Genomic DNA, 27387 nt, shown 5'->3' on the forward strand with positions numbered 1-27387 from the left:
GATGTGGGTCAAGATATCGCGCATTAGAAATTGCATTAATCAACGAATAATAATAGCGGACTGACTGAAGGCCAAGGTTGGCCCGACAAAATGACAACAGTCAACACTTCTTACTGTTTGCCAAAGTGTGGGAAACAAGGACCCGCCGTTCTCTCTCAGGATACCCCATTGTGCACACACACACACAAACACACACACGCACACACAGGGTGCATGGGAACTAGCTGGCAAAGTCACTCAGCAGAACAATGCTAATATCCTCATCAGTTACTGTAGCTGAACAGGAAATTATAAGTTCTTTTTTTTCAATGGCATGTTTGTTTTGTTTTGATGGGGCACGGTGGACAACTGGTTAGAGCGTCAGCCTCACAGTTCTGAGGACCCGGGTTCAATCCCCGGCCCCGCCTGTGTGGAGTTTGCATGTTCTCCCCGTGCCTGCGTGGGTTTTCTCCGGGCACTCCGGTTTCCTCCCACATCCCAAAAACATGCATTAATTGGAGACTCTAAATTGCCCGTAGGCATGACTGTGAGTGCGAATGGTTGTTTGTTTCTATGTGCCCTGCGATTGGCTGGCAACCAGTTCAGGGTGTACCCCGCCTCCTGCCCGATGACAGCTGGGATAGGCTCCAGCACGCCCGCGACCCTAGTGAGGAGAAGCGGCTCAGAAAATGGATGGATGTTTGTTTTGAAGAGAACTTTAAGACAACTTTAAGGCCATACAGTTGATTTATTACAGAAAAGTTGTAGAAAACATAACAGTTTTGTTATATTACCAAACTGCATGTACAAATCGAAAGATGTAAGAATGCGTCATACAAATTGTGAATATATAAATAGTGTCACACACACACGCGCGCACACACACACACATACAGACACACTTATACTGGGTCACAGGAGTGAGTTTTGCCCTCCAGCTGATGGACAATCATTGACCTCAGAGCGATGTATCTGCACAGGGGGAAGAAAACACATCATCTGCATTATAAAAAGAATTTTAAAAAGAGGTGAATGACATTACATATAGTAGTTAAATGATCACATTGACTGGGTTCTGATGCAGGAATGTCACTCATATGACTGCAGCGGTTTCTTAACTAACACTGCTTCCATTGACGGCCTCGCAAGTTTGTTTTGATTTTATAACGAGGAGACATGGACATTGGACGCCATTGTACATGTTCAATTAGTAGGGCTTTGTATCTTATACATTCAAGAATCTTCACATACTTTTTTGTCAGTTTGTTTATCTCCCGCTCCTCTTCCTCTTTTAGCTTCTCCACAAAGCTGTCCAAAACTGGAATCTCAAACTTGATGTACTGGGCAACCTGCCGAGGGGAAAGCATGGAAATACTGTATTTAAACACAAAGAAGCTGCAAATGCCCTGTCCAGACATCCAATCCACTATAATACAGTTAGGTCCACAAGTATTTGGACAATGACAGCGTTTGTATGGTTTTGCCTTTATGCTATTCACATGCAACAGAACTGAAATAAAACAATCAAGATGTGATGCAAGTGAACACTTTCAGCATAAGACGTTTAGCACCACATTATAGGATTTACAATTTTAGGAATTGTAGAATACATCAAAATTCAATTGTTCATCACAAAAAGAACACCATCGCTACAGTGAAGCATGTTGGTGGCAGCATCATGCTTCAGGGCTTTAGTCAAGGTGGAGGGAACTATGAGCAGTTTCAAATAGCAGTCAACACTGACTGCTATTTGGAACTGTTCATAGCACAAAACCGTCAGGCTTCTGTTAGAAAGCCTGTCGGGAAAACCCTACTAGAACAGCTGGAATAAATTTGGGGTTAATCTGAGGCATTTTAAATGGTGGCAGGTGTGTGCTGACCCCCATTTAAGTTTGAGTGTGATTGGTTAATTCTGAACACGGCCACATCCTCAGTTATAACCGTGTGTGCACACTTAAGATAAGACATAAGATCTCAGTTGTTTATTTTTACTTAAGCTCTCAAATTATTTTTTTTTCTATTGAGTTGTAGAGGTTATAGGTCAAATAAGGATGGGAAAACCTTTGAAATGATTTATCTGTATCTCATTCTTTATTACAAAAACCTGCAATTTGAACACAGCATGTGTAGACCTTTGATAGATACTGTATAAATGGGCATGCGTCTCTTTCTATTAAAGAGGTCATTAATATTTAAGTTGTAATGTTAAAAAAAATAAGCGGCACAGTGGATGACTGGTTAGCTCATCTGCCTCACAGTTCTGAGGACCGGGGTTCAAATCCTGGTCCCGCCTGTGTGGAGTTTGCATGTTCTGCGTGGGTTTTCTCCGGATATTCCGGTTTCCTCCCACCTCCCAAAAACATGCATGGTAGGTTGATTGAAGACTCTAAATTGCCCGTAGGTGTGAATGTGAGTGCGACTGGTTGTTTGTCTATGTGTGCCCTGCGACTGGCTGCCGACCAGTTCAGAGTTTACCCCGCCTCTCGCCCAAAGATAGCTGGGATAGGCTCCAGCCTTCCCCCGACCGACCCCAGTGAGGATAAGCGGTACAGAAAATGGATGGATGGATGTTAAAAAAATAACTATTCCAGTGGCATTTAGGCGTGCACAGTTTAATTGGCGTTAAGATTACGAGGAGGTCCGTGGACAAATGTCTCCCCATTAAAGGGTCCTGGGACCCAAAAAGAGAACCCCTGGTCCAGAGTACATGGACATCACCATATTCTCAGTTTCCTCCCTGGATGCGCTTTGTTGGGCCCTCACTTCTGCTTGTATGTGGGTCTTGCTGCTTTCAGTTAATGTCTTCAGTAAGGGAAAAGCAAGAATTGTGCTGCATGTACACAGGATGTGATTTGGGACTTGGAGTGATGCCGATGTGAAACAAAGAGGATTTCTGCTTCACACAACTGAAAGCTGCTTTAGTGTTGACGAGCTCAACTATGCTCTCACATGAAATGCGACATGAGAGAGACACACAGCTTCATCTCATTTTATTGCCCTGATGGGTGAACTAACAGCAGTCCATTTTATGTATTGCATAACCTGACTTTTTTGCTTGTTTTCATTTCAAAATCAACTTGAGTTTACTTTAGTTTCTCCTCAGTGCACTCACAACATGGCCGCCTATTGTCAGACAAGTCCCATAGCCGGATAGCTTTCCTCAGCTTGCTAAATTTAACCTGACATAATTAGTCCATTGTGTGCCTGTGCTCATTTGAAAGAGATCACCCGTGGACACCGTGATGAAAATGAGACTCACATCGTAGGTGACTTCCTCTCCCAAGTCAGCCTCCATGATGAAAATTTTGGAGATCATCTCGCAGGGTCCGTGAAGCACACGGGTCACCAGCGGGTATTCACCATCCCTCAACTTGGTCCGCTCTAAATCAATTAATAAAGACAACTATGATTGTAATCTTCTAGAAATTACGCATCCACTATTTAATTTATGAGAAATATTTCCTTATGAAAATGATAACCTACCGCCAGACTCGTGGACCATGTAAAGGACAAACTCCTCTGATTTATTTTCCACCTTAAAAGATAAAAATATATTAAGATATTATTGATCTTTATTTCATATACAGTATAATAATAACAATAATAATAATACTAAGAAGAAGAATAGGTGGCACGGTTGAAGACCCGTTAGCACATCTAAAAAAAATGAAGTATTTGTATGTTAATGTTTTATTTATTTATTTTTAAATATTTTTACCCTTACTAGTGGGTACCCTGCCTTTTGCTCAAAATCAGCTGGGATAGGCTCCAGCTCACCCATGATCCTCATGAGGATAAGTGGTATGTAAAAATGGATGAAAGAAGAATGAAAATCCACTAATTATTGACACCCATTATAATTGCATTGAAAATATTTTTTTTAAAGTAAAATAAAAACATTCCGCCAACAAGCATTCTTAGTGTCCATTCCCCTAAAAAAAAAAGAAAAAAAAAAGGAAACAATTATTTTGTAAAAATAATCCGCAAATAGGTGAATCCCCTGGTGCCGAACTGCGAGTCTACCGGGGTCAACTGTATTATGTAAGTAAAGATTTTCAGAGTGGCAGCTGTTAGATTAATGAGACACCCTATTGTTATTTCAGGAATTAAATTTATTAACATATGCATTTGCCTTACCCTAAACTTTTGTAGCAGCATGTTAAGGACCTGTACCGTCGTCATGGCGCTGTTAACTCGCACGTTAGTGACTGAACCAAAGGCCGGAGTGAACACAGATGTCTGTGAGAAGTATGACACAAACACAAATCTGTTCAGCGCTCAAAATGTATAACAGTGTTTGGGACTTTCTGTGCTCAGTTCTCATTTCCCCACTTAGGGGCTTTGAACATTTTGTTCGGGAAGTCCAAACTAGAAGGGAAGTCAGTGGTTGAGCAGCTGCACAGTGTTGGACAACACACAACACACACACACACACACACACACACACACACACGCACACACAGAGGAACTGATGAAGTGCTCCTAATAGGACTCATGAGTGAAATCTGCACACGGCCAACCTATTGTGAAATATGAGCAGTGCAAGTAGAGGAACATCCTTCCAGGAAAGTCCTTCCCCTCTGCACCTGCGCCTGTGTGTGGACATGTAACCGTGTATGTGTGTGTGTGCTTCTTTATACCTTGTGGTTGTAGAAGTGCCCGTTGATAGAGAACCTGTGTGTGCGTAAACGCTGCAGGTTTCTGGCGGTGTTTGTCCTTGACCTCCTCTGGACTTGCATGTAGGATGCGTCACTTCTGGTCCTCAGTAGCTGTGGAGACTCCTCCTCCTCCTGCACCCCATCCACACCCATCCCTAAATAAGAAAAAGAAATCACTGTTACTTTTAGAATGGTCGGACAAGCAATCCATCCATTTTCTATAGCGTTTGGGGAGAACATATAGGCAAACAACCGTTCACTCTCACATTCATACCTATGGACAATTTAAGAGTCCTCAATGAACCTAATATGCATTTTCTTGGAACGTCGGCGGAAGTACCCGAGAGAAGACCCGCGCAAGCACAGGGAGAACATTCAAAATCTACACAAGATGACCAGAATTCAAGCCCAGAACCTCAGAACTGTGAGGCAGACATGCTAACCACTAGTCTACTATGGCAAATTTAACATAAGAAAATTCCACTCCTTCATAATTTGCGCATCAATAAAAAAAAAAAATAAAAAAAAAAAATGAAGAGGACTTCATTGTTGGGTATTACATTGCAGCATATCAGAGCGGTTCCCTAATACACTTCAAATATGCTCTCGAGAGGTTGTGAGGAGTATCGGAACGATAAATGAAATTGATTTTCAAATGATTTTCTCCCCATAATCCAGATTTTACCTTCTTGCAAAATAAATAAATCAATGAATAAATAAAATGAACCGAATATTTCATAACTATTTCATTACATTGGAAAATTAGAGTCAGAATTTTTTTGCTTAACTGAGCTGGAATCTGTCAAACTACAGCACTTGGCAACAATGGTATAGTATACTTTATCAATTGTACATTAATTATTCATGGAGCAATTCTAAGGGTACCGGTACTTGAAAAGTACATTTAGTAATTTAAAACAATTACAGATTACGCCCTGACCCAACAAAAAATGTACATTAATTGTCATTTGTAGCAATAGTGTTTAGCACAGTTGCCTCACAGTTGAGCAGATCTGAGGTTTAATCTTGGTTTCGGCGATCTGGTGTGGAATTTGGATGTTCTCGTCATACCGTTCAAGGTACTCAGTCTTCCTAGCTCTCACATTCCAAAAATATTAAATTCATTAAAGACCCTGTAAAGTGAATTCAGAGATTTGTTACTGAATACATTAGACGTGTTTGACGATAATGACTAAAAACGTGCAAAGAATGAGAACTATGTAGTACTGACTTTTGTAGATACCTGTAGGCTATAGCATTAAACAGTTTTTTTTTACCATTTCAGTTTTCCAGATTTTTTTTTACATGGCTAAAACAGTGCCCAGCGACGGACTCAGGTGTTTTGGATGAGTCCCCCCTCTCCCACTAGAAGTTCAAATTAGTGATTGTCCGGCGCAAGTGCAATTACTTATTTATAATTACTTGAACCATTTCTACCAGTACAGCGTGAAGTTAGCTAGCTAGCTATGCTTACACCCTAAAAATGTTTCTTGAATGCCACAATTTACTGAACAACTCAGTGTCCTAATTTTAATTCCAAAGTGTTATGTATTTTGGGTTATTCAGGTAATAGGTTATGCTAATATGTTGGAAGACAAAGCATTGTAGATATACTAAAACTAGCAGGAAGTACGTATGGGCTCAGATGTCTGTGATGTTGTGTGAGCCACACGCTGAATAACGTGTTCAATAACCGGAGGTGTCCTGCGGACGAGCCCACTACTCGTCCAATGGCCGAGTGGCGCCCACATTAGCTCACGAGCTAGCTGGTTGCTAGCGCCTCTAGTCGTGGCATGGAAAGCCTTGCGTCGATCGACAGTTGACAGATGAGTGTGCTTTCAGCGCATTCAGCAAACATGTCCACAGTGTTTGAAAGTGGAGGGAACGTCTTAGTTTTTCATGATTTTGAAGCCTCATTTTATATACTTGGTAATTTTTTTAATCATTCAAAATTGCCTGGCTTCTAAACAACACTCTTTTCTGTGGTGTTTATATTCACTTTACAGGGACTTCAAAGACTCTAAATTGCATTGAATTAAAAATCCTGATAAAAAATATCACATGGCTAAACTTGTTGCTGTAAAATCCAGTAATCTGGATTGCAATGTTCCAGAAGTCTGAAGGGAATTAAAATGAATTCTGAACCTGAACACATGAAATGTTTTCGCTAAATAAAGTGTGTATATGAGTGTTGCACGTATTGAGGAGGGACCAGATCAGAGCTGTAATTAGTTCCAGTGTGGTAACACGTGATCTGAATTGATCAGTGTCTCATGATCAGATTACATCGGCACGTGCGTCGTGGAATTACGCTGATTGAAGCAGGGCTGTAATCTGTTCTTAAACAGGCAATCTGTTATAATTAGGTGTGTGTGTGTGTGTTTGTGTGTAGGATTAAAGGGCACATGTTTTACTCACCTGCTGGTCCATTTTCCCTGCTCAGTGAGTTGTTGTTCGACTCTGTTGATCGTTGCTTTGCAATTATAGATGTATTGTTCCTGTAAATGCAAACATTAAACATACATTTTTTTTCTGTAATACACTGTATACAAATGTATGTGAATGCAGTCGATTAGACAGTTTATGGAAAATATTTTCACGTTAGATAGAGTTCGAAGCTTAGTTTAGGTTGATGGCAGATGACACTGATTGACACATGCAATTGTTTAAATTGTACTATTTGTCTTTCAAATTGACAGATTCTCAAATGTCCATATCAGACTGCCATTTTTTTAAGTTTATGTTCTGCAGTCATTTTAATATAAACCCAGATTACTGCCACCTAAATTATATTCTTAACTGAGAAAAAGAAAATAGATTACAGATATGCAATGGATATTTTCAAATAATTAGTTTTAACATGAATTACAACCCCAAACTGAATTATATTAATTTTGCTATGGTGTATGACAGCATGAAAACTATTTCTTCAACACACTTGGAAGCTAAATCCATTGTTAAAGTTAAAAGGTGATGGATACTTGTTTAGTTTTTATTTCTTAGAGACTTTTCTGCAGACAACAATTCAATAATGATATAAGAATTTGCGATTGGTTGGTGACAAGTGCATGGTGTACCATGCCTCTCGCCCAAAGTCAGCTAGGATAGGCTCTGGCTCACCCACTACCCAGCACTATAAAATATGAATGGATGGATTTTAGAATCTAGCCAACATGGCCATACACACATCACAACCAATCAGTGGTCTGCAATAATGATTGCTGATTGTTTCATTCAATAACTCCTCAACACTGACGAAAAAGCCAACCGACTGTTGGTACAGTATATTACTTACAGTTTTTCATTATTGGCTATTCGTTATTCCCTATCTCCTGCAAGTTGTGGTGGTTTACTGTAGCATGTTACGGAAAAAGAAAGTGATAATAAATGGCATTGTGTTACTTTTGTAAATCGTTACCTCTTCGCACATTGGGTGTTATTTACAAATTAATGCGTAGAAATGTTCTCATGCTGTGCAGAAGTTGAGCATTTACGCAAAATCACCGTCAGATTCACAGCACGTGCATACCGGCCAATTTTCTTCGCACAACCGTCCATATGTTAGTGAATCAGAATTCATTCTATATTCCGGGCTCATGCCCTCGACCTGCAGTCTGCATTAACTGCGCCCCTATTGCCTTACAAACCGCATCTCAGCCAATGCGGGAGGTTTAAGTCACAAGAGATGGCTGAACCAAAACTTCATTAACTTTCATAATCTTTTTCCAATTTTCAAAAAGTTGGTATGTTGGTAGCTTGCTATGCACAAAAAACGACAAGATATAGCCTAATAATCATGTAAAGAATGTTTTATGTATTCCGAAGTTAAATGACAGAATGTGGCAAAAAATATACATGTACCTATACAAAAACAATTTAAGAGCCGAGAATGAACAGGCACTGCATATGCTTTTAAAACACACAGTAAGGAATAAATATAGCACAGCAAAGAGGCATTTGTAGTTGATCAAATTCATGAAATTAGCGTTGGCAGCGACTGAAAATACAGTATATGCGACATATGCCGACCGGAGTACGTCACAATTCAACCATGCCAGGTGGGATGTGTTTGCAAATCTAACAATTTACATCACATTTGCACACAGAAAAATGTATAATTCAGATTAATGTAGGGATTAGAAAGAATACTGAAGCCTTGGAAAACCTCGGAAATGCGAGCGGTCCGATGGCATTTTCTGCACGTTAAGTGACAGCGTCGGACTGCACACAGATAACTGGAAATATAAATGCAATATACTACTGTGTAAGCACTTGAACAGAATAAGGTAAAAGTGATGAAATATCCCTTTTGTTGTTATATAGGACAGTCAACCCATTAGCAAATTCCTGGTTTGAGTTGTTATTGTTAAAAATTTTGTTATTGTTAATTTGTTTTATTATTGTTTTTATAAACTGTAACTGTTGTTCCAATATGTTGTGCAGCTTGGGTAGGAGATGTGTTTAAACTTTTCTCGAAAGCTGATCCTGCATTATTTGTGTGAACGTGTGGTCTAATGAGGTTCTAAATTTGTTCGCAGAGTACAAACAAAAACAAGTACAAACATAATGAGGAATCACATATTTGTGTGATTAGCGTGCATACGCACGATTTAAGCACATATCTGTGCGTACACACGGTTAGTTAATAAGGCCCATGGTTTCTATCTTAATTTTCCTGAAAGGCTCTGTGAATACAGTTTTCACTTTCACAAAAAAGTAGAAAGCATAATGTTTAAGTAAAGTAAATATATTCACCTCATTTCGTAGACAAGTGAATAACAGTTAATCACAAAAGTAGGCCAAATATGTGTTACATCAACATCATGTACTAGTAATGTATACAGTAGGGTTTTGCTAGATGACACAATGCAGGATGCACAATGAGGGTGAGGGTGTCCTTGTGTACGTTCAGCACAGGGATTGCGAACGAGTCTGTGTACTCGCCTGTCATACCGGTTGAGACGCAGTCTTTCGTTGTCATCGTACATTTGAAGTCTGATTGGTCGATGCAGACCCCAGTGGATGTTCAGCAAACCCTCCAGGATGAGTTCCCCCTCCTCCTCCTATACACACGCATGCACACACATGCACACACGTGCACACACGTTACTCAGAGAGGAAATCCTGCCACGAAGGCTCAATGTCAGGTGTACGTGCAAGAACAGGCGCTCCAGGGTGAAGCTTCTCATTTAGAAGAAACGGCATCAGGAGCACCACGCCCTTTCACAACAGTGCAGGGGTGAAGTCATGTCTGTGAAGCACAGAGGGCCACAGAGTCGGGACGGCTTTGGGTCACGTAGGTGTAGGGGCGAAACACTTTGATTTGGGCCTAGTCAGCCGCTATATTTAGCTCATAAGGAAAAACTGTCGCTTAACTGTATAACGCTTTAATGTTAACACAAAATTACTTTAAAAGAGAAGGCTTTTCCCATAAGTAACTACATTGTGACCCAAACTTAAATATTATAAACTGTTAAAAAAAGGAAAAATAAATAAATGATAGTCACTGTTTTCTCTGTCAGGCTGCACGGTAACCTATAGGGCCATATTCTCCCGTTCGTGCAGAATTGTTTTCACACCTAGCTTGCACACCTTCCAGCTACGCACATTCTGCCGTCCAGACTTCTGACACACGCACCGTGCGTAACTTGGAAATGTGTGCGCAGCCACCAAAGAGGCGTGACTCATTGAAGTCTGAGGCTGTCTGTAAATCATGGAGCATGAAGTTTCCCTGAGACTTGTGAATGTCACAGCACTTTAAATACGAAAATACCTTCCGTAGTGGATGTGTCATTGCCATTGACAAACCAATTGTTTTAAATATGAGAGACCCCACACATGATGGAAAAAAAGTCTGGATAGAAGTGCTGGCGCGGAGCAAAGAATGGACTGCTTGTATAACACTGTTAAAATCTGAGATTTTAGATCCAGTACAATCCAATACTCTTTTTTTTTTTTTTTTTCCCTCCGATTTCCGATCCCAAAAATTGGATCGGGACACCTGTGCTTCTAACACATGGAAAACCACAGGATAATCGCTCAGGATAATCTTTTAGGGACATCCAACAATTGGGCCTTTGCTAACTTTTATCGGAAATGGGAAATATGCTCAAACTTAGCCCAATTGTTGATATCAGTTTACCCTGCTTAAAGTTACTGGGTCATACGATTTTTTTATATTCTTGGGTGGGGGGAGAGGGGACACTTGTAATATAAGTCAAACAGAGAACATCGTGAAGTGTCGTATTTGCAATTTTCGTGAGTTAGCAGACTACTCTTGGTGCATCGACAACGACGTAAGATGTCAGCAATTACAGAAGTATGGTAACTCAGCAGCATCAACAAAATGAATTAAAGTGAAAACAAATTCACTTTAAGAAAAAAACTCTTTCATGACACAAGACCCTTTTGGCGAGAGTCACTATTCGTAAAGTTGTTGCAGAGCCAGTCGAAGTGTTTTGCTTCTGATTTTGCTTTTGTTAAATGATATTTTAACATGTCAGTTGGTTTTGTAATTCTTGTTTTTCCAAATGTAAATTTGTTTCAGACCTAATAAAAGTGTTTCTCAGCAATACAAGTTTTGTAATTTGCTTCATTATTCTCAGTTATAATATTTTGTTACATTGCCATATTTTTATTATAGTTATATGTACCGTAGATTATTAAACCTGAGCAGTTAATACAAACCCTGGAGAAAATGTGTGCATTTTAATTTGGTTTATTAGTACTATAATTTATTCATGTTTTTATTTACAAAGACCTTTTAGATATCTGTAGTTACGCAACTCCATATTTTAGTGTTTACAAGCTGTTAAAAGTGCATGAATAATCAGGAGCCTGCGTGTCCTCATCATGAGCGGGTTGGTCCACAGAATCACGATGCAGAGAGTTGTTTTGAAATATAAAACAAAAAGCAGCTGATTATGTTTTTTTGTTTTTATTTTATTATTTTCATGGTCAGAGGAGAACGCCAAATTGCTGCCACGGCTTTATTGTGTCTGAAATATAAACATTGAATGAAGCCAAGCCTCCAAGCACACTGCTCCAAGGTTTCCGAACTGGCATGAACACACTCTCTCTCTCTTTCTCTCTCTCTCTCTCACACACACACAGACACACACACAGACACAGTAAGGTCAGCAGGGCTATATTTAGGAGTCACGCCTAATCACACTGGTTCAGGCTGCCACTATAAAGCTGGAATACGAGGTCCACGAGTCAGATACTTGACTGAGACGACCTCACTACACCACTCAGCTTCATACACCTCAACTACAACTACATCGAAAAGGGTGAGCAAGCTTCTTCTTCTTCTAGCTTCTTCTATTATAAGATAGTAATATATTAGTGTAATATACGTAGGAATTACTAATAAAGCCATATAATACCAAATTTGAACTCCATTGCAGTGGAATACAATCTGTTATGTGACTTATTAACTGTACAGGCAATGTTTTAATCAAATCTAAACATTCCTAAATGTCATACAGTAAACCAACATTTGATAAAATTAAAATAAACTAAAATTGCTCACCCTTTTGAAGACGCCTGAGGTAACAGGAAAGTGTTTGCTGGGTGATACGAAAATAGGAATTGCTGGAATTAAAAAATGTTTAGTCAAGTGTTTTCCCAACCTTTATTGAGCCAAGGCACCCATTTTACATAAGAAAAATCTCATGGGCCACCACTAAGCAATTATGTCATAAAAAGTATGAATACTGAAAAAAATATGATAATGTCTCATCTTACGCAAAAATGTCCTTGGTGTGTGTGTGTGTGGGTCATGACTTATTCTGTTGTATGAATGCCAACAGGTGGATACACAGCTTTAGTCTACCTTCTGCTACCTAATGTAAGAACATTAAATCCTTCTACTTGTCACCGTAAGTCGTGGGCATAGATGGATGAATAAAAATCAATTTGTAATGAATAAATAATAATTAAAAAATATTAAGTGAAATTGGATAATTTCCCATGGCACACCTGATGATCTCTCATGACATATTAGGATGCTACGGCACTCTGGTTGGGAATCACTGGTTTAATAGATTAATGGGGCTATGACAAATTGAATAATAATAATAATAATATAATCAAATGCAATATATATTTAAAAATAAATATAAATGATAACAGTGTTTTCAAAAAGTGTATTTCAAAATAATTGTATATCAAAATGAAACAAATGTCAAATAAAAATCTAGCTAACAACATATTTAACACATAATTTATGTAATTTACCATGATTGTGGTTGTATGGTTCAAAATTACAATAAAATTAATCTTTGACCCTGTTTTTATGGTTTTAACAGTAACTCAAGCTGTAAACAAAGAAGTACTGTTGTACATACTGAAGGTAACAGAGAGAAATATTAGGATATAGAAATTGACAATTTAGTTTTTGCTGTTTCAGCATGAAACACAGACGCTTGCTGCAGTCCCTGCCTCTCTTGCCCACCATCATGGAGACGCTGGAGGACACGCCTCTGCATCCCGCGGCCTGCCAGTCCGCCCAGAGCTCCCAGTCCCTGGACGACTACATGAGCAGCATCCAGGCTCTCGCTCTTCCAGAGGGGGCCTCGAACCCGGGCCCCTTCAGGCTCCAGAGAACCCCCAGACTGAGGCAGTTGTCCAAGGCTCAGATGAAACATTCTGTATCGGCCTCGCTTCCTCGTGGCTCCCCGCGCGCCCACAGGACTTGTAGACCTTCTTGCGTGGGTGGGAGCGGCACAGAAGATTGTTCGCTCAGGCGACAACAAGACAGTCGAGGCAAAGACCCCGTGGACTGGCTTTTTGCTCAGATGCGGACTTGAAGGGGCTCCACGGGGGGCACTTTCACACCAAGCAAGGTTACCGGAACTTTAACGCTCCGGCAGGATGGACACACAAGGAGTGAATGACTATTTATTTGCATGCAATGTGAAGACTTGCTCATGTTTATACTCTTTCTACATATGTGCTGTATATGCTACAGTTTCTATTAAAAAGCTGAAATCATATCAAATCACTGCATATGATGATGTTTTATGTTCACGACAACCTAAACACTTGTTGCGAGTGGTGGGTTTCACCCTGGACTGGTCGCTAGTCAATCATGAGGCACATGTAGACAATAACCATTCACACTCACACCTATGGACAATTTAGAGTAGTATTCATTAATGAACCTAACATGCATGTTCGTGGAATGTGGAAAGAATCACGCAAGCATGAGAAGAACACGCAAAGTCCATAAAGAAAGCCCAGAGCTGAGATTCGAATACAGAATCTCAAGATTGTGAGGCAGATGTGCTAACCACGAGGACAATTGCAGCCTCAACCCAAATACATTCTTAGTTAACATACTTTAGGCAACCAAAAAAATTATTCATTTAGTTATAAACTGTTTAAAATATTTTTTTAGACAATTCTAGAGTTTTATAACATTTTAAAGCAAATATAATTGTCATGCACTATATGCACCATAAATGTATACACAAATATTGATCAGAAAGGTAAATAGAAAACATCCAAAAATAAAGTCTGGCAATTGTATACAAGAAATATATTGATAACTATGGCAGAGAAAAAAAATATTCTGAAAGGAAACTTTCTAGCACATATACTACTGTGCACTCTGTATTTTTTTCCAAATACTATTTCATTGCTTATATCATTTTTATTGACACCACAGTGTACTAATGGTAGGCACGTTTGAATCACAGTCCAGAGGACCTAGGTTCGAATCACAAATTCCGAGGGTGCACCCCGCCTCTCGCTCAGCCAGATGGGGTCGAGTTTAGCTCACCCGCGACCCTAATGGGAACGAGCGCTATAGAAAATGCATGAACGGAAATATTTATATATTCTTGGGATAGGCTCCAGCACGCCCGTGACCCTAATGAGGATAAGCTGTACAGAAAATGAATGGATGGATGTATTCTACTAAAGTACGACACTGACATCTAGTGGTCATATGTGGTCCTACAACTGAATGCGATTTAAATTAAAACAACCTCATATAGCCACGAGAGGAAGCTACACTTGACGACAACAATTGAAGAAGTGCAGTGCACACAGTGCTGTACGTAAATTTTTGGTTTACTTTTTATTTTACCATTAGTTTACTCACTTAATTACTGTCGTACACATCTTATTTAGAACTAAAACAGGACTTGTATGCCTTTAAAAACAATTAAACACAGGATAGTGGCCGTTATTGTAATACTATTTAATTTTCTCATTTCCTTTGCACTAATACAACACAATGTGAATACCTGTAACATGACATTTTTCACTTCTTTTCCTTTCAATAATCCCTAATTAATTCTTCTTCCCATTTTCCCCCATTTGGTGGTCACTGTTTCCTTCTGGGCGGCACGGTGGAAGACTGGTTAGAGCGTCAGCCTCACAGTTCTGAGGACCCGGGTTCAATCCCCGGCCCCGCCTGTGTGGAGTTTACATGTTCTCCCCGTGCCTGCGTGGGTTTTCTCCGGGCACTCCGGTTTCCTCCCACATCCCAAAAACATGCGTGGTAGGTTAATTGACATTTCTAAATTCCCCATAGGTGTGACTGTGAGTGCAAATGGTTGTTTGTTTGTATGTGCCCTGCGATTGGCTGGCAACCAGTTCAGGTGTACCCCGGCTCCTGCCCGATGATAGCTGGGATAGGCTCCAGCACGCCTGCGACCCTAGTGAGGAGAAGCGGCTCAGAAAATGGATGGATGGATAGATGTTACCTTCTGAAGTTATTATTATATATTTTATTCTTTTGCTGCCCTGACTCCAATTTTACCCCGGCTTATGACTGTCAGTTTTTTTTTTTCAAAAACATGCATGTCACTTTCACTGAAGACTATAAATTGTCCGTTGGCGTGAATGTGTGTGTAATTAAAACAAGTTAGTAAAGTGATCAGGGACTCCAGCAAGGTTCCTCTTCCGTCATTCTAACATCATAATCATCCTCATCATCATCTTTATCCTGCTCCTCCTCCTAATCATCCTCATTCAGGTTACCGTTCCACACTTAGCTTTCAAACATGTCAGGGCAACTCCGAAAACTGCCTGTGCTCATTTTCCTGAACCTATAAGTCAAAAGCACCTGACTACTCGTTCTCCCACGACCTGACTCACACATCACCTGACGAGTACACACCCACCATCCAGCGTCATCATCAAAAAAGCAACAACAAGATGAATGGATTATTATTCACTACATTGACCTCCTTTCACGCAGTTTGCCTTCATCTGCTTCAGCCGTACAAAAAGTCGTGTTTGCTCACAGTGTAGCTTTGACCCGCAATTGAAAGAAACTATTATGACTACACTTATCTGTTTATAAGACAGCATTACAAACTGTCTGGAAAAACTCCAAACTGTGGACTTTATGATATGCACCAGCCAATATAATCTATGTGAATGTGGAAGTCACTGCAACAATGAGGAAGTCATTGCAGCACTTTCTTGGACATTTATTTATTGGTGATTTATTCATTATCTAAGTGGGTGCTCAGTATGGAGCCAGCACACCTCAACGTTAAATAGAAAAAAACAACAACTTTGATTTCTCTCAGCCAACCAGCAAAGAAAAGTACCTTACAGTGTTAAAGCATTTTGATTTTAAATTTAGTTATTTTTTTCAGATGTGAAAAAAAAGTAACAGAAAAACAACAAAACAAACAAGATTTGCCCTAATTTGGTCACTGACGGTGTAGTGGTTCACTAGTCTTACATCCTTGTAGCGTTGGTTCAGTTCCCACTCAGTGATGGTGTGATATGAAAGCGGATTTTTGTCTTTCTACACAATTGCCCTGTGATTGAGAGGCGACCGGTCCAAGCTGTAATCTTGTACGCGAAACAACCACTCCCTATAAAGTTGTGTTTAACCTTTTAGTACAATACCTTCGCATTTAATCTTCAAGCACTGTTTGGTTTTAAACTTTTATTTAGGTAGTTATTTGATTTAACTTCTATGTGCAATTCAGTTTAATTGAACCATTACTTTAGTACAGTTGTTTTGCTTCCCATATTAAAGCACAGTGTTAATGTTCAATGTTCAAACTGTGCATAATGTTACAGTGGCTTATAATAGTATGAAATATACTTTTTAGGAATAAAAATCGGTCTTGTTTTTGATGAACCCTTAGACCTACTATGCTACTGCATTTTCATGTTGGTTATTATGGTGGCACTTGGAGAGCTATTTTTTTTTAGGTGTTACTTGGTTTAAAACGTTTGAGGACCACTGCATTAATCTGTTGCACTAGTAAAATCTGCACCCTGTATGTGCAGCATGCAGTCTATGTAATTTCACGCCATGATTACGCTACTGTACGCTGAGACTATGGACAACATGTGGAGGTCGCCATCAGATGGAATGTGGGGGACTTTCCCAGAATGAGACAAAGTTCTGAGTCTGACTGGTTGGGGGACAAATATGAGGGCCACATCATGACCACGGTTGGCTGCCCACGCACACACACACTCGACCATTCAGTAACCTGCTGCTGTGCACAAGGGGAAACTCCTGGCCATAAATGCCACGGAACAATTATCAAACAAATAACCCCACTCCTGAAAACATTTCTGCACACACAACAGCAAAAGGTTCAGTTGGCGAGTGGTTTGTTTGTGTGTATGACTGCATATCTCTCTTATTCCATATTAACTGGAGAGAAATGGGGATTTTTGGTGGTTGGAGTTCAGGGGCCCATACTGGACACTTGTACACAGCCTGTTTTACAGTAATCTCCTTTGTCTGCCTGAGAGCACTGGTTCAACTGGTTTCATTTTTGGTATGAGAGCACTCCACAGACCGTTGCTTTTTCTCATGCAGCCCAAAATAAACAGACAATGGATTTACCAAATTCCTTTCTTCCTTATTAACACCAAGTGATCTTACCTCACGAGCCCTCAGCTGGAAGTTCTTGCCTTCATGGTAGCAGTTGTAAGTGCGAAGCAACGACAGCATGTCAGACCTGACAAAAGAACAAGAGCTTGAATTTGTGCTATTCAGTGCAATCACCATTGTGTGCAAGTACAACGTGTAAGCGGACTCACTTGGGTATTAGTTTCTCTGCACTGAGCTTCACGTGAGTTTGATTCTCTTCCATTCTGATGAGAGTCCAGCTGTGGCCAAAAATAATTTATTAGCATTGCCACATTGGCAGAACAATAATAGTCGCTACCGATGTATTCTTCATCTGCTTTGGATAGAGTGATCACCAAGCGAACAGCTCTAAAGAATGACGCTCCAAGTGATCTTAGAAAGTGTTATCAACTTGCAAAACACAGTGGTCACAAGCTCACTTGCCACAGCATTAGGTACACCTGTAATGAGCTGTATAAAAAAAAAAAAAAAAAAAAAAAACTTTATAAACATTCAGAGATTTGTTTCTAAATTTGTTATACATGTTTGAAGATAATTTCAGAAAACATGTTCAAAGACTGAGAATAATGTAATACTCCAATGTGGAGATATAGCGTTAAACGTTTTTTTGTGTTTTTCTTTTACCATTTCAGATTTTTGGGAGGCGTGGCTAAAACGGTGCCCAGTGATCCACTTCGGCGGCGTTCATGAGTCCCTCCTCCACCACTATATAAGAACTTGAGCAACTACATCCGCATCAGTGGTTTCACGCATTCAGCAAACACGCCCACTTGATTTTTCCCGATTTTGAAGCCTTATTTTATATACAGTGCTTAATTATTTTCTTCAAACATTCAAATTTGTCAGGGTTGTTAACAACACTCTTCTTTGTAGTTGTTGGCAAATTTGGAAGACATATTTAGGTGGGTAGAGTAGTCCAAGATTGTACACAAGAATACTTATTTTAGAATAATATAGGTATATGACTCAAGTCAAAGTTAAAAGTAGTCCTCCAAATAATTACTTTAGACTACTCAAGTATTCAGTAACTTTCTTTTTTTTCTGATTTATTCTGATTATTTAAAATCAGAACGAACATCAAAAACACAAAAATATAAAATATGCAACTTCAGATATTAAGCAATGATATCACTTGAACTAAAACAATGATAAATTAAATATTTATAAAATACACAAGTTCAGGAAAATTCAGTCACAAGAAAGTCTGCACCCGAGGCAGAAGTCTCGGTGACAAAGCAAAACAAATAGCTTAGCCAAGCTATAATAGATAGATAAAAATAAAAGTAGCGAGCGGAATGTAGCTTAATGTAACAGAGTGGAAGTAGCATTTATTATCAACAAAAGTATTCAAGTAAAAGGTACGTTGCATTAACAGTACTCTGACCAGTACAATTTATCCCAAAATGTAGTGCCTTACTATACCCACCTCAGATAGATAGATAGATAGATAGATAGATAGATAGATAGATAGATAGATAGATAGATAGATAGATAGATAGATAGATAGATAGATGACAGTGAAAACAGGAGAGGCCCACTTAGGATAAATCACATGGTGTTGTTGACACAGAACCAGCAGACTGGCTGTGAGGCAACAGCTTGTAACTATCACTGGCAAAGCCTAAAACATGACCAGTGTCATTTTAGTTAATCCTGTGCAGCCCTTTCTGTACTTTCTCTTTAAAAAAAGAAAAAGTATGAGTTCATGGTTACTGGAAATAGAAAGTGAACACACACCTGTTAAAATACAGTATCATTTTTTTCTGATGTTATTAAATGAATGAATTTGAAACCTACTGTCAATTAAAACCTGCACAACTCAATTGAAAAATACACAAATCGGTTATAGGGAAAAAACAAAGGATTAAGATTCAATCAGCATGCGGAAGTGCTCCGAATGTATCAGCTTCCAAGGGCAGATCTTGTGCACAGCCTTCTTCACATTCTCTTATTTATTTTCAATTGGGTTTAAGTCCAGGATCTGGATATGTCATTAGAAAAAAAAAAAACTACTATTCCGTCTTTCATTTTGGTTTATGCTTAATGTCATCATCATGCTGAATTTTGAAATTCCTCTTCAGTGTCATCTTTCTAGCGGACATAAGGAAACCAAAAAGTTGCCCCAGTTCCAGCTGGAGAAAAACAACCACAAAATATGACTCTTCACCGTGAGTATAGTTTTCTTCTGGTGATGCACGCTGTGGGTTTTACATTAACACATGCTTGTGGAAGACCAGTTTTTTTTTTCCCTGCATTTTTTTAAAGCTAGCTTTAATTGTACTGTAGAACTGGTAACAGGTCAAATTATAGTTTGTAGTTTCATATGAGAAAACAATGCTTTAATTTGGAATTACTCTTTCCGGTGTTAAATGTGGAAAAACAGTTAAGAGTGTCCTTCAGGGTGTCAGGGCTAAAGCAGAGTAATGGTGTCCAGGTTCTCTACAGAATCCATAGAGGGAAAGTGCTTTAGGGAATTTCCGGGTGTGGAAAGCCCGGCTCTTGAGTGTTCGGGGGTGGGGCGTGAGGGTATAAAGGAGCGGCGTGTGGTTAAGGAGATCATTGTCTGGGCTCAGTCATCGTCAAATATGAGGCTCAACCTTCTGTCAGTGTGCAGGCTCATCTTGCTTGCTGCCTGCTGTGTGCTGAACACAGGTGAGAACATCTCCTGCTCATGTAGTGTGTTTACTGTCGCCACCGTTGTTTGTGCGTGCGATCCTATGTAAACTAATCTCACGACACCGAGTGACCCCTACTTAATCCTGTTATTTGTGTTTGTGCAGACAGCACGTTCGTTCCGGGAAGATGTTTGTGTCCTGAGACACAAGCTGGCGTGCGAGGCAAACTGCAGGAGCTCACCGTGTACCCCAAGAACCCCAACTGCGACAAAGTCACAGTTATGTGAGTACCATGTGCAGCACACACACTCGCGTGCACACACGCACACATACACACATCCAAGTGACCTAATGTGCATGTGTTTTACAGAGTGATGCTGAAGAGCAGCAATGAGCCTGTCTGTCTGAGTCCAGATGCTCCAATGGGAAAGCAGCTGATTCGATGCTGGAACAGGTAAAACGGAATCAAAAAATATTCTTATTGCATTTTTATCTGTTGAGTGGGTATCTTTTAACTGGAAATGACATAAGATTGTAAAATATTCCCCATTTATTCGTTCTTTAAAATTCAATTTCAATTTGACGAAAAGTTCCATGGGAATAATTATTCATTCTATTTTATTAATGTTTAGTTGATCAGAGCTCTTGATTTGTGTTTCTACTGGTGGTCCCCATGATATACTCCAAGCGGTCTGTGAATAATAATAATATTTTTTGTCTGGATATAGGACACTATTTTAGGTCAATTTGCTAATTGTTCAACTGCCGAATCGTCCACTGTAAAATGTTGGAGTCATAGGCAGGCTTGTTCTTCTTGGATATTTGGAGATAGGTGGGCTACATTTTATTTTTATTGATTAAATTCCCAGGATCTTTTGGAGCTATGCAAATTTGCAATTCCTCAACATTGTCCCATAAGAATATTTTTTATTTTTTCAATATTTTTTTTTAAAACAACTTCTTACAGTTACGCATTTGTGTCAATTGCAGCTAGAAACAGGGATCCCTAAAGTGGGGTTGCAAGATTGAAGTCTAATAGGGATCAGGTATAAATTTTGGGGGTTTAAATAAAACTTTATTTGGATGTTAGGGGTGTGCCAACTTGAGATGTTGAACGGGGTGCATGGCTGGAAAAGTTTAGGAAATGCTGAACTAAAAGAAATCAATTCAACAATTAAAAATTCACTTTCACTTCACATTTTCCCAGGATATGAATAATCTTGGACTTCATACACACGCATACATACATGCAATCCATCAGCACAGTTCATGTCAGAAAAACAGACTTTGTGATGCTTTTGTACACCTGTGCTCACCCAACCCCCATGTCATCCTTCAATTTAGGTTAGAAATGAACGTTGACCTCTATACATAATAGCAGTGTATTACTCATAATACATGAGGTCATAGTTTACAGACATTGAATGCTATTTTGGTTGCATTCTTTTTCAAAGATGTCAAAAGTGACAATGCAGCAGATATACAATACATGCACCCTGTAACTGAGCACTTTTAACACACACACACACACACACACACAAATACCACATAATATGTTGCTATGTTTTCTAGAGCAAAAACTCAGGGTCGCAACGTGAAGCTGTGTCTGAGGAGGAGGAGAAGGAGGAGGAGAGGCCAGCGCCAGCGTTCTCGACACCGCGGGAGAGCCTCAAATAAACCCCAGTAGCATGCAAAGTTACTGTGCAAGATCCGAGAGTGTGTACATTGGACTTTAGGATACAAACAGATATCAGGGCCGTTTAAAACCAGCAGGCCAGTGTGTGATTTTATTTTTATTTTTCCACAAAGTGTCACACAGCTGTGATCCGGCTGTCTGTGTTTGAAATGAGATTGGTCTTCTTATGCATGTTAGCAGTAAGAAACTTTATTTATCTGTCATGTTCACTAAAAAGCCCTGGAGGCTAAATGTTAACTCCAACAGCTTTAACCAGTCAATATTTGTTACGTGCAAGTGTGTTATTTATTTTTATATCACATTTAGATACTGTTTTGAAAATAAAAAAATTCAACAGTATACTAGTGTGTCATTTATTATCAAAGAGAGGATGTCATGGGAGTATTTCTTCGCCAGCAGGTTGCGGGAGGTCACATGACCTCGGCTTTAGTTAATAAACCACAAGATGTGAGTCAGTGGAAGGGGAACACTTCTCGACCCAAACATCAAAAAGTGGCTTATGTTCAATTGACAGAAACTTCTCCGTGACATGACATGTTATTACATTGCATTACATTATGTTTTTGTTAAATATATTATAGAAGTTATCATTTATTTGCTTAGCTTGCATTAGTATGATGGACAATTTTAGATGTTTCGCCTTCAAAAAGAAGACTCAGCATCATCCATGGAAGGACGCTTGGACCAAGGACGTGATCGGATGTGGTCGGGTCGTGACAGGTGTTGATCCAATATTTTGTGTTGTGTCTTATTACTTAGAATAATATCAAATATTTTGTGTTGTGTCTTATTACTTAGAATAATATCAAATATTATGTGTTGTGTCTTATTGCTTAAAATACTATGTCTGGGAAAAAACCCTCTTATTATCAAATATTCTGTGTTGTGTCTTATTGCTTAGAACATTATGATTGTAAATCCCTCCTATTTCAAATAAATGCAGGAGCGAGGGGGGGGGATTGTTTAGAGCGTGTTGAGAGACTGTGATCTGAACAATCTCCCATACGCCCTCCTCATGAGAAAAAGTAACAAGCGTCTTCATTCCTTTTGTGTCTATTATAATGTTGGGTAAGATTAATCCAACAGTTTTTTACGCTCATACATGACAACGCATTCATGTGACAAGGTTTGAGAACAATGAAAGTGGGTTGTTTATGGTGTCTATTAAACCTCCCACTCACATTCTTTTATGGGCACTCATTGAATTACTCTTCACTGACATTTGAGAATCAATGTTCGTGTCATAACCTGCCTGGTTATCCAACTGATCTCTTTGATATGTGGATGATTGCGAAATGACTGCAAGCAGAGATTAGTGGTTAATGGAAAGTGAAAGTGAGCTCCTTAACAAGGGCCTTTTGTGATAGCCGAATGGGACAGCATTTTATGGAATAGTGACACCAGTCAATTTGTGATAAGATTAGATACAACAATTTCATATTCAATAGAAACTTTAAAAACAAAAGCCCCCCACATAGTTGTATGACATTTTCCGGAATAAATATTAAAACAAATAAAACAAAACTTGAAGTTCAAGCCATCATCATGTGTGATGTCAAAATAATTAACTCCACAAGTGTGGTTTACTTTTGCTTTGCTTTTTTGTGGGTGTGTTTCTTGCAATGGCACCACAGAAGGGTAAGACTGATGGCAAAGAGGAAAAGTGTGATCACCATCGAACCAGAAAACAATTGCTTCATTCAAAATAAGCAATACAGTGTGTAAGATTTGGAAAAACAGTGGAAAAAGGAAGTTTCCTGGTAAAAATACAACTTTACAGAAAAATGGGAGAAAAAAATCAATTATGAAACACAAAAACAACTATTACAGTGAACTCTCAAAATATTTATGGTTCAACATTCATGAATATTTGCTGATTTATTTTTTTTGGTGTTGAAATTATCTACCATCATTCACTGAAAATTTTGGGCTATTCACTGTTTTTTTTTTTTTGCTCAGGCCAAAGAATGATATCTGTTGGAATCTTGACATTATTCATGAATAGTGTTTTTGTCTGCGTTTGAGATGTGCTGTTTTGTTGGCTGTCCTTGAATGCACCTTGAGCACAGTCAAAGGAAAAACTGCAAGTGAAAGTATGTTCGGATTATCACTATTCGGGCCACGGCTCGGCCCCTAGCCAACGCAAATAGTAGGGGTTCACTGTACTTTCAAACCTAACATGACTTAAATGAAATCTACTGTACATTAACCACATCAGGGGTTGAGCTCCTCGAGAGCAGCCTCCACCTGTTTATACAGTGTAATAGAGGGATCACCACAAAACAAATTACAGTAAGTCAAAAATTGATCATTGAAACAAATTAATATGGAACATCTATAAATATTTTACACATTAAGTTACATGGTGGCGGCACGGTGGGTGACTGGTTAGCACATCTGCCTCACAGTTCTGAGGACCGGGTTTAAATTCTGGTCTTGCCTGTGTGGAGTTTGGATGTTCTCCAGGTGCCTGCATGGGTTTTCTCCGGGTACTCCGGTTTCCTCCCACATCCCCAAAAACATGCAAGGTAGGGTAATTGAAGACTCTAAATTGCCCATAGGTGTGAATGTGAGTGCAAATGGTTGTTTGTTTATACGTGCCCTGCGATTGGCTGGCGACCAGTTCAGGGTGTATCCCGTCTCTCGCCCAAAGATAGCTGGGATAGGCTCCAGTACGCTAGTGAGCATAAGCGGTACGGAAAATGAATGAATGAAGGAATGAATGAAAGTTACATGGTTATAGCCTGTAAAAAAATGCTCATCAAACTACTGATATCCCTTGCTTGAACATGGTACAACACCAGTCACCTTTGCGATAAAGGGCTTTGGTTTAGTCTGTTTTGGTTTGCCAGTCGGACCCCAAAATTTCTATAGAGCTTGTCCTCATTAGGGTAGTGAGTGAGAGCCTATTTTAGCTGACTTTGAGCGCGAGGCAGGGGACAACCTGGACTGGTTGCCAGAAAAATTACAGGGCACATAGAGACAAATTCACACTTGTATTCACATGCACCACCACTATGCAGAATGTAGTCCTCAGTGAGCCGAAAAAGAATGTTTTTTTTCGAATGGGGGAGGAAGCCTGAGTACCCAGAGAAAACCCAAGCAAGCACGAGGAGGACATGCAGACTCCACACAAGAAGACCCGAGCGGGGCGCCTCGGTGGGGCCGGCAGACCGCCCTGGGTCCCACGGTGTGGGACATGTCCCGTCCCCCGGCCTGCTCTCGGGTGGACCCCTGGGCCTGATCCTGCCCCTCGATTGATTGGTTGGGGTCCTCAGCCGCCGCGGTTTGGCCACAGCAATTTCAGGACACTTCTGTCAGTCTTTGTGCATGTAAAACAGTATCAATTCACTTGCATGCACACTCCGCAGGCACACACCCCTTACTGTAACAAATAACTCATGAATATGCAAATTGCTTGTGCATCCCATCTCGTCCTGTACACTATTATAATTTACATAATTAATGCCACCACACTTCAGTTGTACAGCCGGGTTCACAACCCTGGTCCTGCATGCTTCTTCTCCTGTCCTTCCCTCACAGGGTGTAGCACTACAGCCGCATGCAACACTCATATTTAACGTTTCATTGTTGTAGATAATGTAATGATTTACTTCTCTAATCCTGTTTAAAATTAGTGCTTTGTCTTTTGTCTTTGTTTCTTTCTCCCTTCTAGAAACTTCTGTTCTGTTCGACTGATGAAGTCTGATTCTCAATAAACCTCAATTATAATACCACAGCGGAAGCACAGTAAAACTGTTTTGGCATAAAAGGGATACAGATTTTCCATTCTGCTTGACCTAACAGCCGAACAGGACAAAAAAAAAAAAGGGAAAAAAAAAGAAGACCCCGAGCTGAGATTCGAACTCCGAACCTGGCTGTGAGGCAGACGAGCCAACCACTAGGTTATTATCCGATACTAATCAAGAGAATTACTAATATAGTTACACAGTAAATGTTTAACAGATAATTATCAAGTGTCATTTTAGAAGAAGAATCACCTTTTATTGTCATGAACATGCATGCATGCACACGAAATGTGTTCTCTCCATTTTACCCATCACAGTGAACACACATTTGGGATGTTTCTTAAGTAGCTCTCACACATGTACAATGCTGCCACCCAGTGTTCAATGACAGGGGTACAAAAAGTCCCCCAAATTAGCACGAGCTCAACTCCACATGGATCACGTGGATCATCATCCTAATGTAATGTCATTAAGTATAGTGTTTTTCTACGATAGTAGGCTACTTGTGACACCAACTACCAGCAACAAATTAACTTGGGTGTTTTTAACATACTTTGCATATTTTATATTTCAGATGTATCCCTTAACTCCATCCCTTAAACAATATGTGATGAAAAACGAAATACATGCTTGGCTGTATATGGCAAAATTAGTGCTCTGGATGTTTCCAATTTAGAACTTATTATATACAAATTGTTTTTTTTTGACAAATTATTGTATGCATCAAAAATTAGTCTATAAAGGAGAATATTAGGTTTTGGTGCATATTTAGTCAAACGAAGAATGGAGAAATCTGAAGTCTTTCAGTGTTCTAATTGTGGTGCTATTGTAGCTGCAACCACCTTTTGACCAAATCATCCCCCTTACCAATTTTGCCGAATGTCATGGAAATTGTGGAAGCGAGGTTGATAGCATTGCTTCTAAACATGTCCAAAATGGGGTGGTCAGTCTGTGTTTGTCCCTCGTGCATATTTACACATTTAAATGAATTCCCAGTCTGTCGACATTCTAATGAATAATTCAGGTGACGTTGACAACAGCAGAGAAAGCTTGGAATTGCTTGTTCCCTTTCTTTATACGCCATGTGTGGACAAAGAAGCATCGCGAGAGCTGCATCCAATTAGCACACCTACACCGGCAACGGCCCAACATCATCACCACGAATTCATCCATCCATCCATCCAACCCCATGCGTCGTAAAAATACGAAAGTTAACTCACAAACATCACAATGTTGAAACAACCACAAAAGAATTGTTAGGAGAAACCACCTCCTACTTATTGCGTCCAACTTGAGATCTCGTCCATCTCTTAGTTAAATTATAACATTCTGTCATTGAATTCGAAGATGATTGGCTAAAGGTTTATTTGTTGTAAATACTTAAAGCTTCTTACCATAGCAATTGAGGTCTCCTTGTTCCTTCGTGTGGACTATCAGGCTTATCTTTGAGCAGTCTTCTTGCCCCCCTCTGGGCGCTGTGCTGTCTGTGAGCTGCCAAAATTAACTGACAACAAGATGGGCCAATAGGAGACCGTGATGTAAAATACGACCAATCGGCGTTTGGCATAGGCGGGCCCTGTTGTATTAGTGTTGCATCCGCTCCCCAGTGTGATCAAGGTCCTACAGTTTGCAGTTCATTTGTTGTTCTTTTCTGGGATATAATTGAAGGTTATAGATTAATGTTTACTGGATGGTTGGTTTTGTCCTGTTATATGCCTAAAAACTAGTCAGATGGGATTGGATTTTCTGTTAATTATATTGCCTGACCAAAAAATTCATATAACTTTTCTGCCTTTTCAATTAGAATCCCCTCAAGTCAAGC

The 27387-nt window shown here is 39.6% G+C and overlaps 2 protein-coding genes across 4 annotated transcripts; one reads left to right on the plus strand and one right to left on the minus strand.

Annotated features, from left to right (window-relative positions):
• Nucleotides 1-707: 707 nt before the first annotated feature.
• rassf4a (Ras association domain family member 4a) lies at nucleotides 708-27091 on the minus strand. Of its 3 annotated transcripts, none has more exons than XM_061789029.1 (11): nucleotides 26960-27091; nucleotides 17676-17744; nucleotides 17518-17593; nucleotides 9591-9700; nucleotides 7056-7135; nucleotides 4620-4792; nucleotides 4117-4218; nucleotides 3463-3514; nucleotides 3239-3360; nucleotides 1231-1328; nucleotides 708-951 (listed from the first exon to the last, which is right to left on the minus strand). In XM_061789029.1, the coding sequence occupies exons 2-11, from the start codon at nucleotides 17726-17728 to the stop codon at nucleotides 882-884; spliced, it is 936 nt and encodes a 311-aa protein (XP_061645013.1). In that variant the 5' UTR covers nucleotides 17729-17744; nucleotides 26960-27091; the 3' UTR covers nucleotides 708-881. The 3 variants fall into 3 exon arrangements, with proteins under 3 accessions (XP_061645013.1, XP_061645012.1, XP_061645014.1); XM_061789028.1 differs by having other exon boundaries at nucleotides 9582-9700; XM_061789030.1 differs by lacking the exon at nucleotides 4117-4218 and having other exon boundaries at nucleotides 9582-9700.
• LOC133485420 (C-X-C motif chemokine 11-like) lies at nucleotides 20005-22155 on the plus strand. Its single transcript, XM_061789039.1, has 4 exons — nucleotides 20005-20157; nucleotides 20286-20403; nucleotides 20491-20574; nucleotides 21693-22155. The coding sequence occupies exons 1-4, from the start codon at nucleotides 20091-20093 to the stop codon at nucleotides 21805-21807; spliced, it is 384 nt and encodes a 127-aa protein (XP_061645023.1). The 5' UTR covers nucleotides 20005-20090; the 3' UTR covers nucleotides 21808-22155.
• Nucleotides 27092-27387: the final 296 nt, after the last annotated feature.

Source organism: Phyllopteryx taeniolatus, chromosome 11, assembly GCF_024500385.1.
Source record: "Phyllopteryx taeniolatus isolate TA_2022b chromosome 11, UOR_Ptae_1.2, whole genome shotgun sequence".
In the NCBI taxonomy this organism is placed as follows: Eukaryota; Metazoa; Chordata; class Actinopteri; order Syngnathiformes; family Syngnathidae; genus Phyllopteryx; species Phyllopteryx taeniolatus.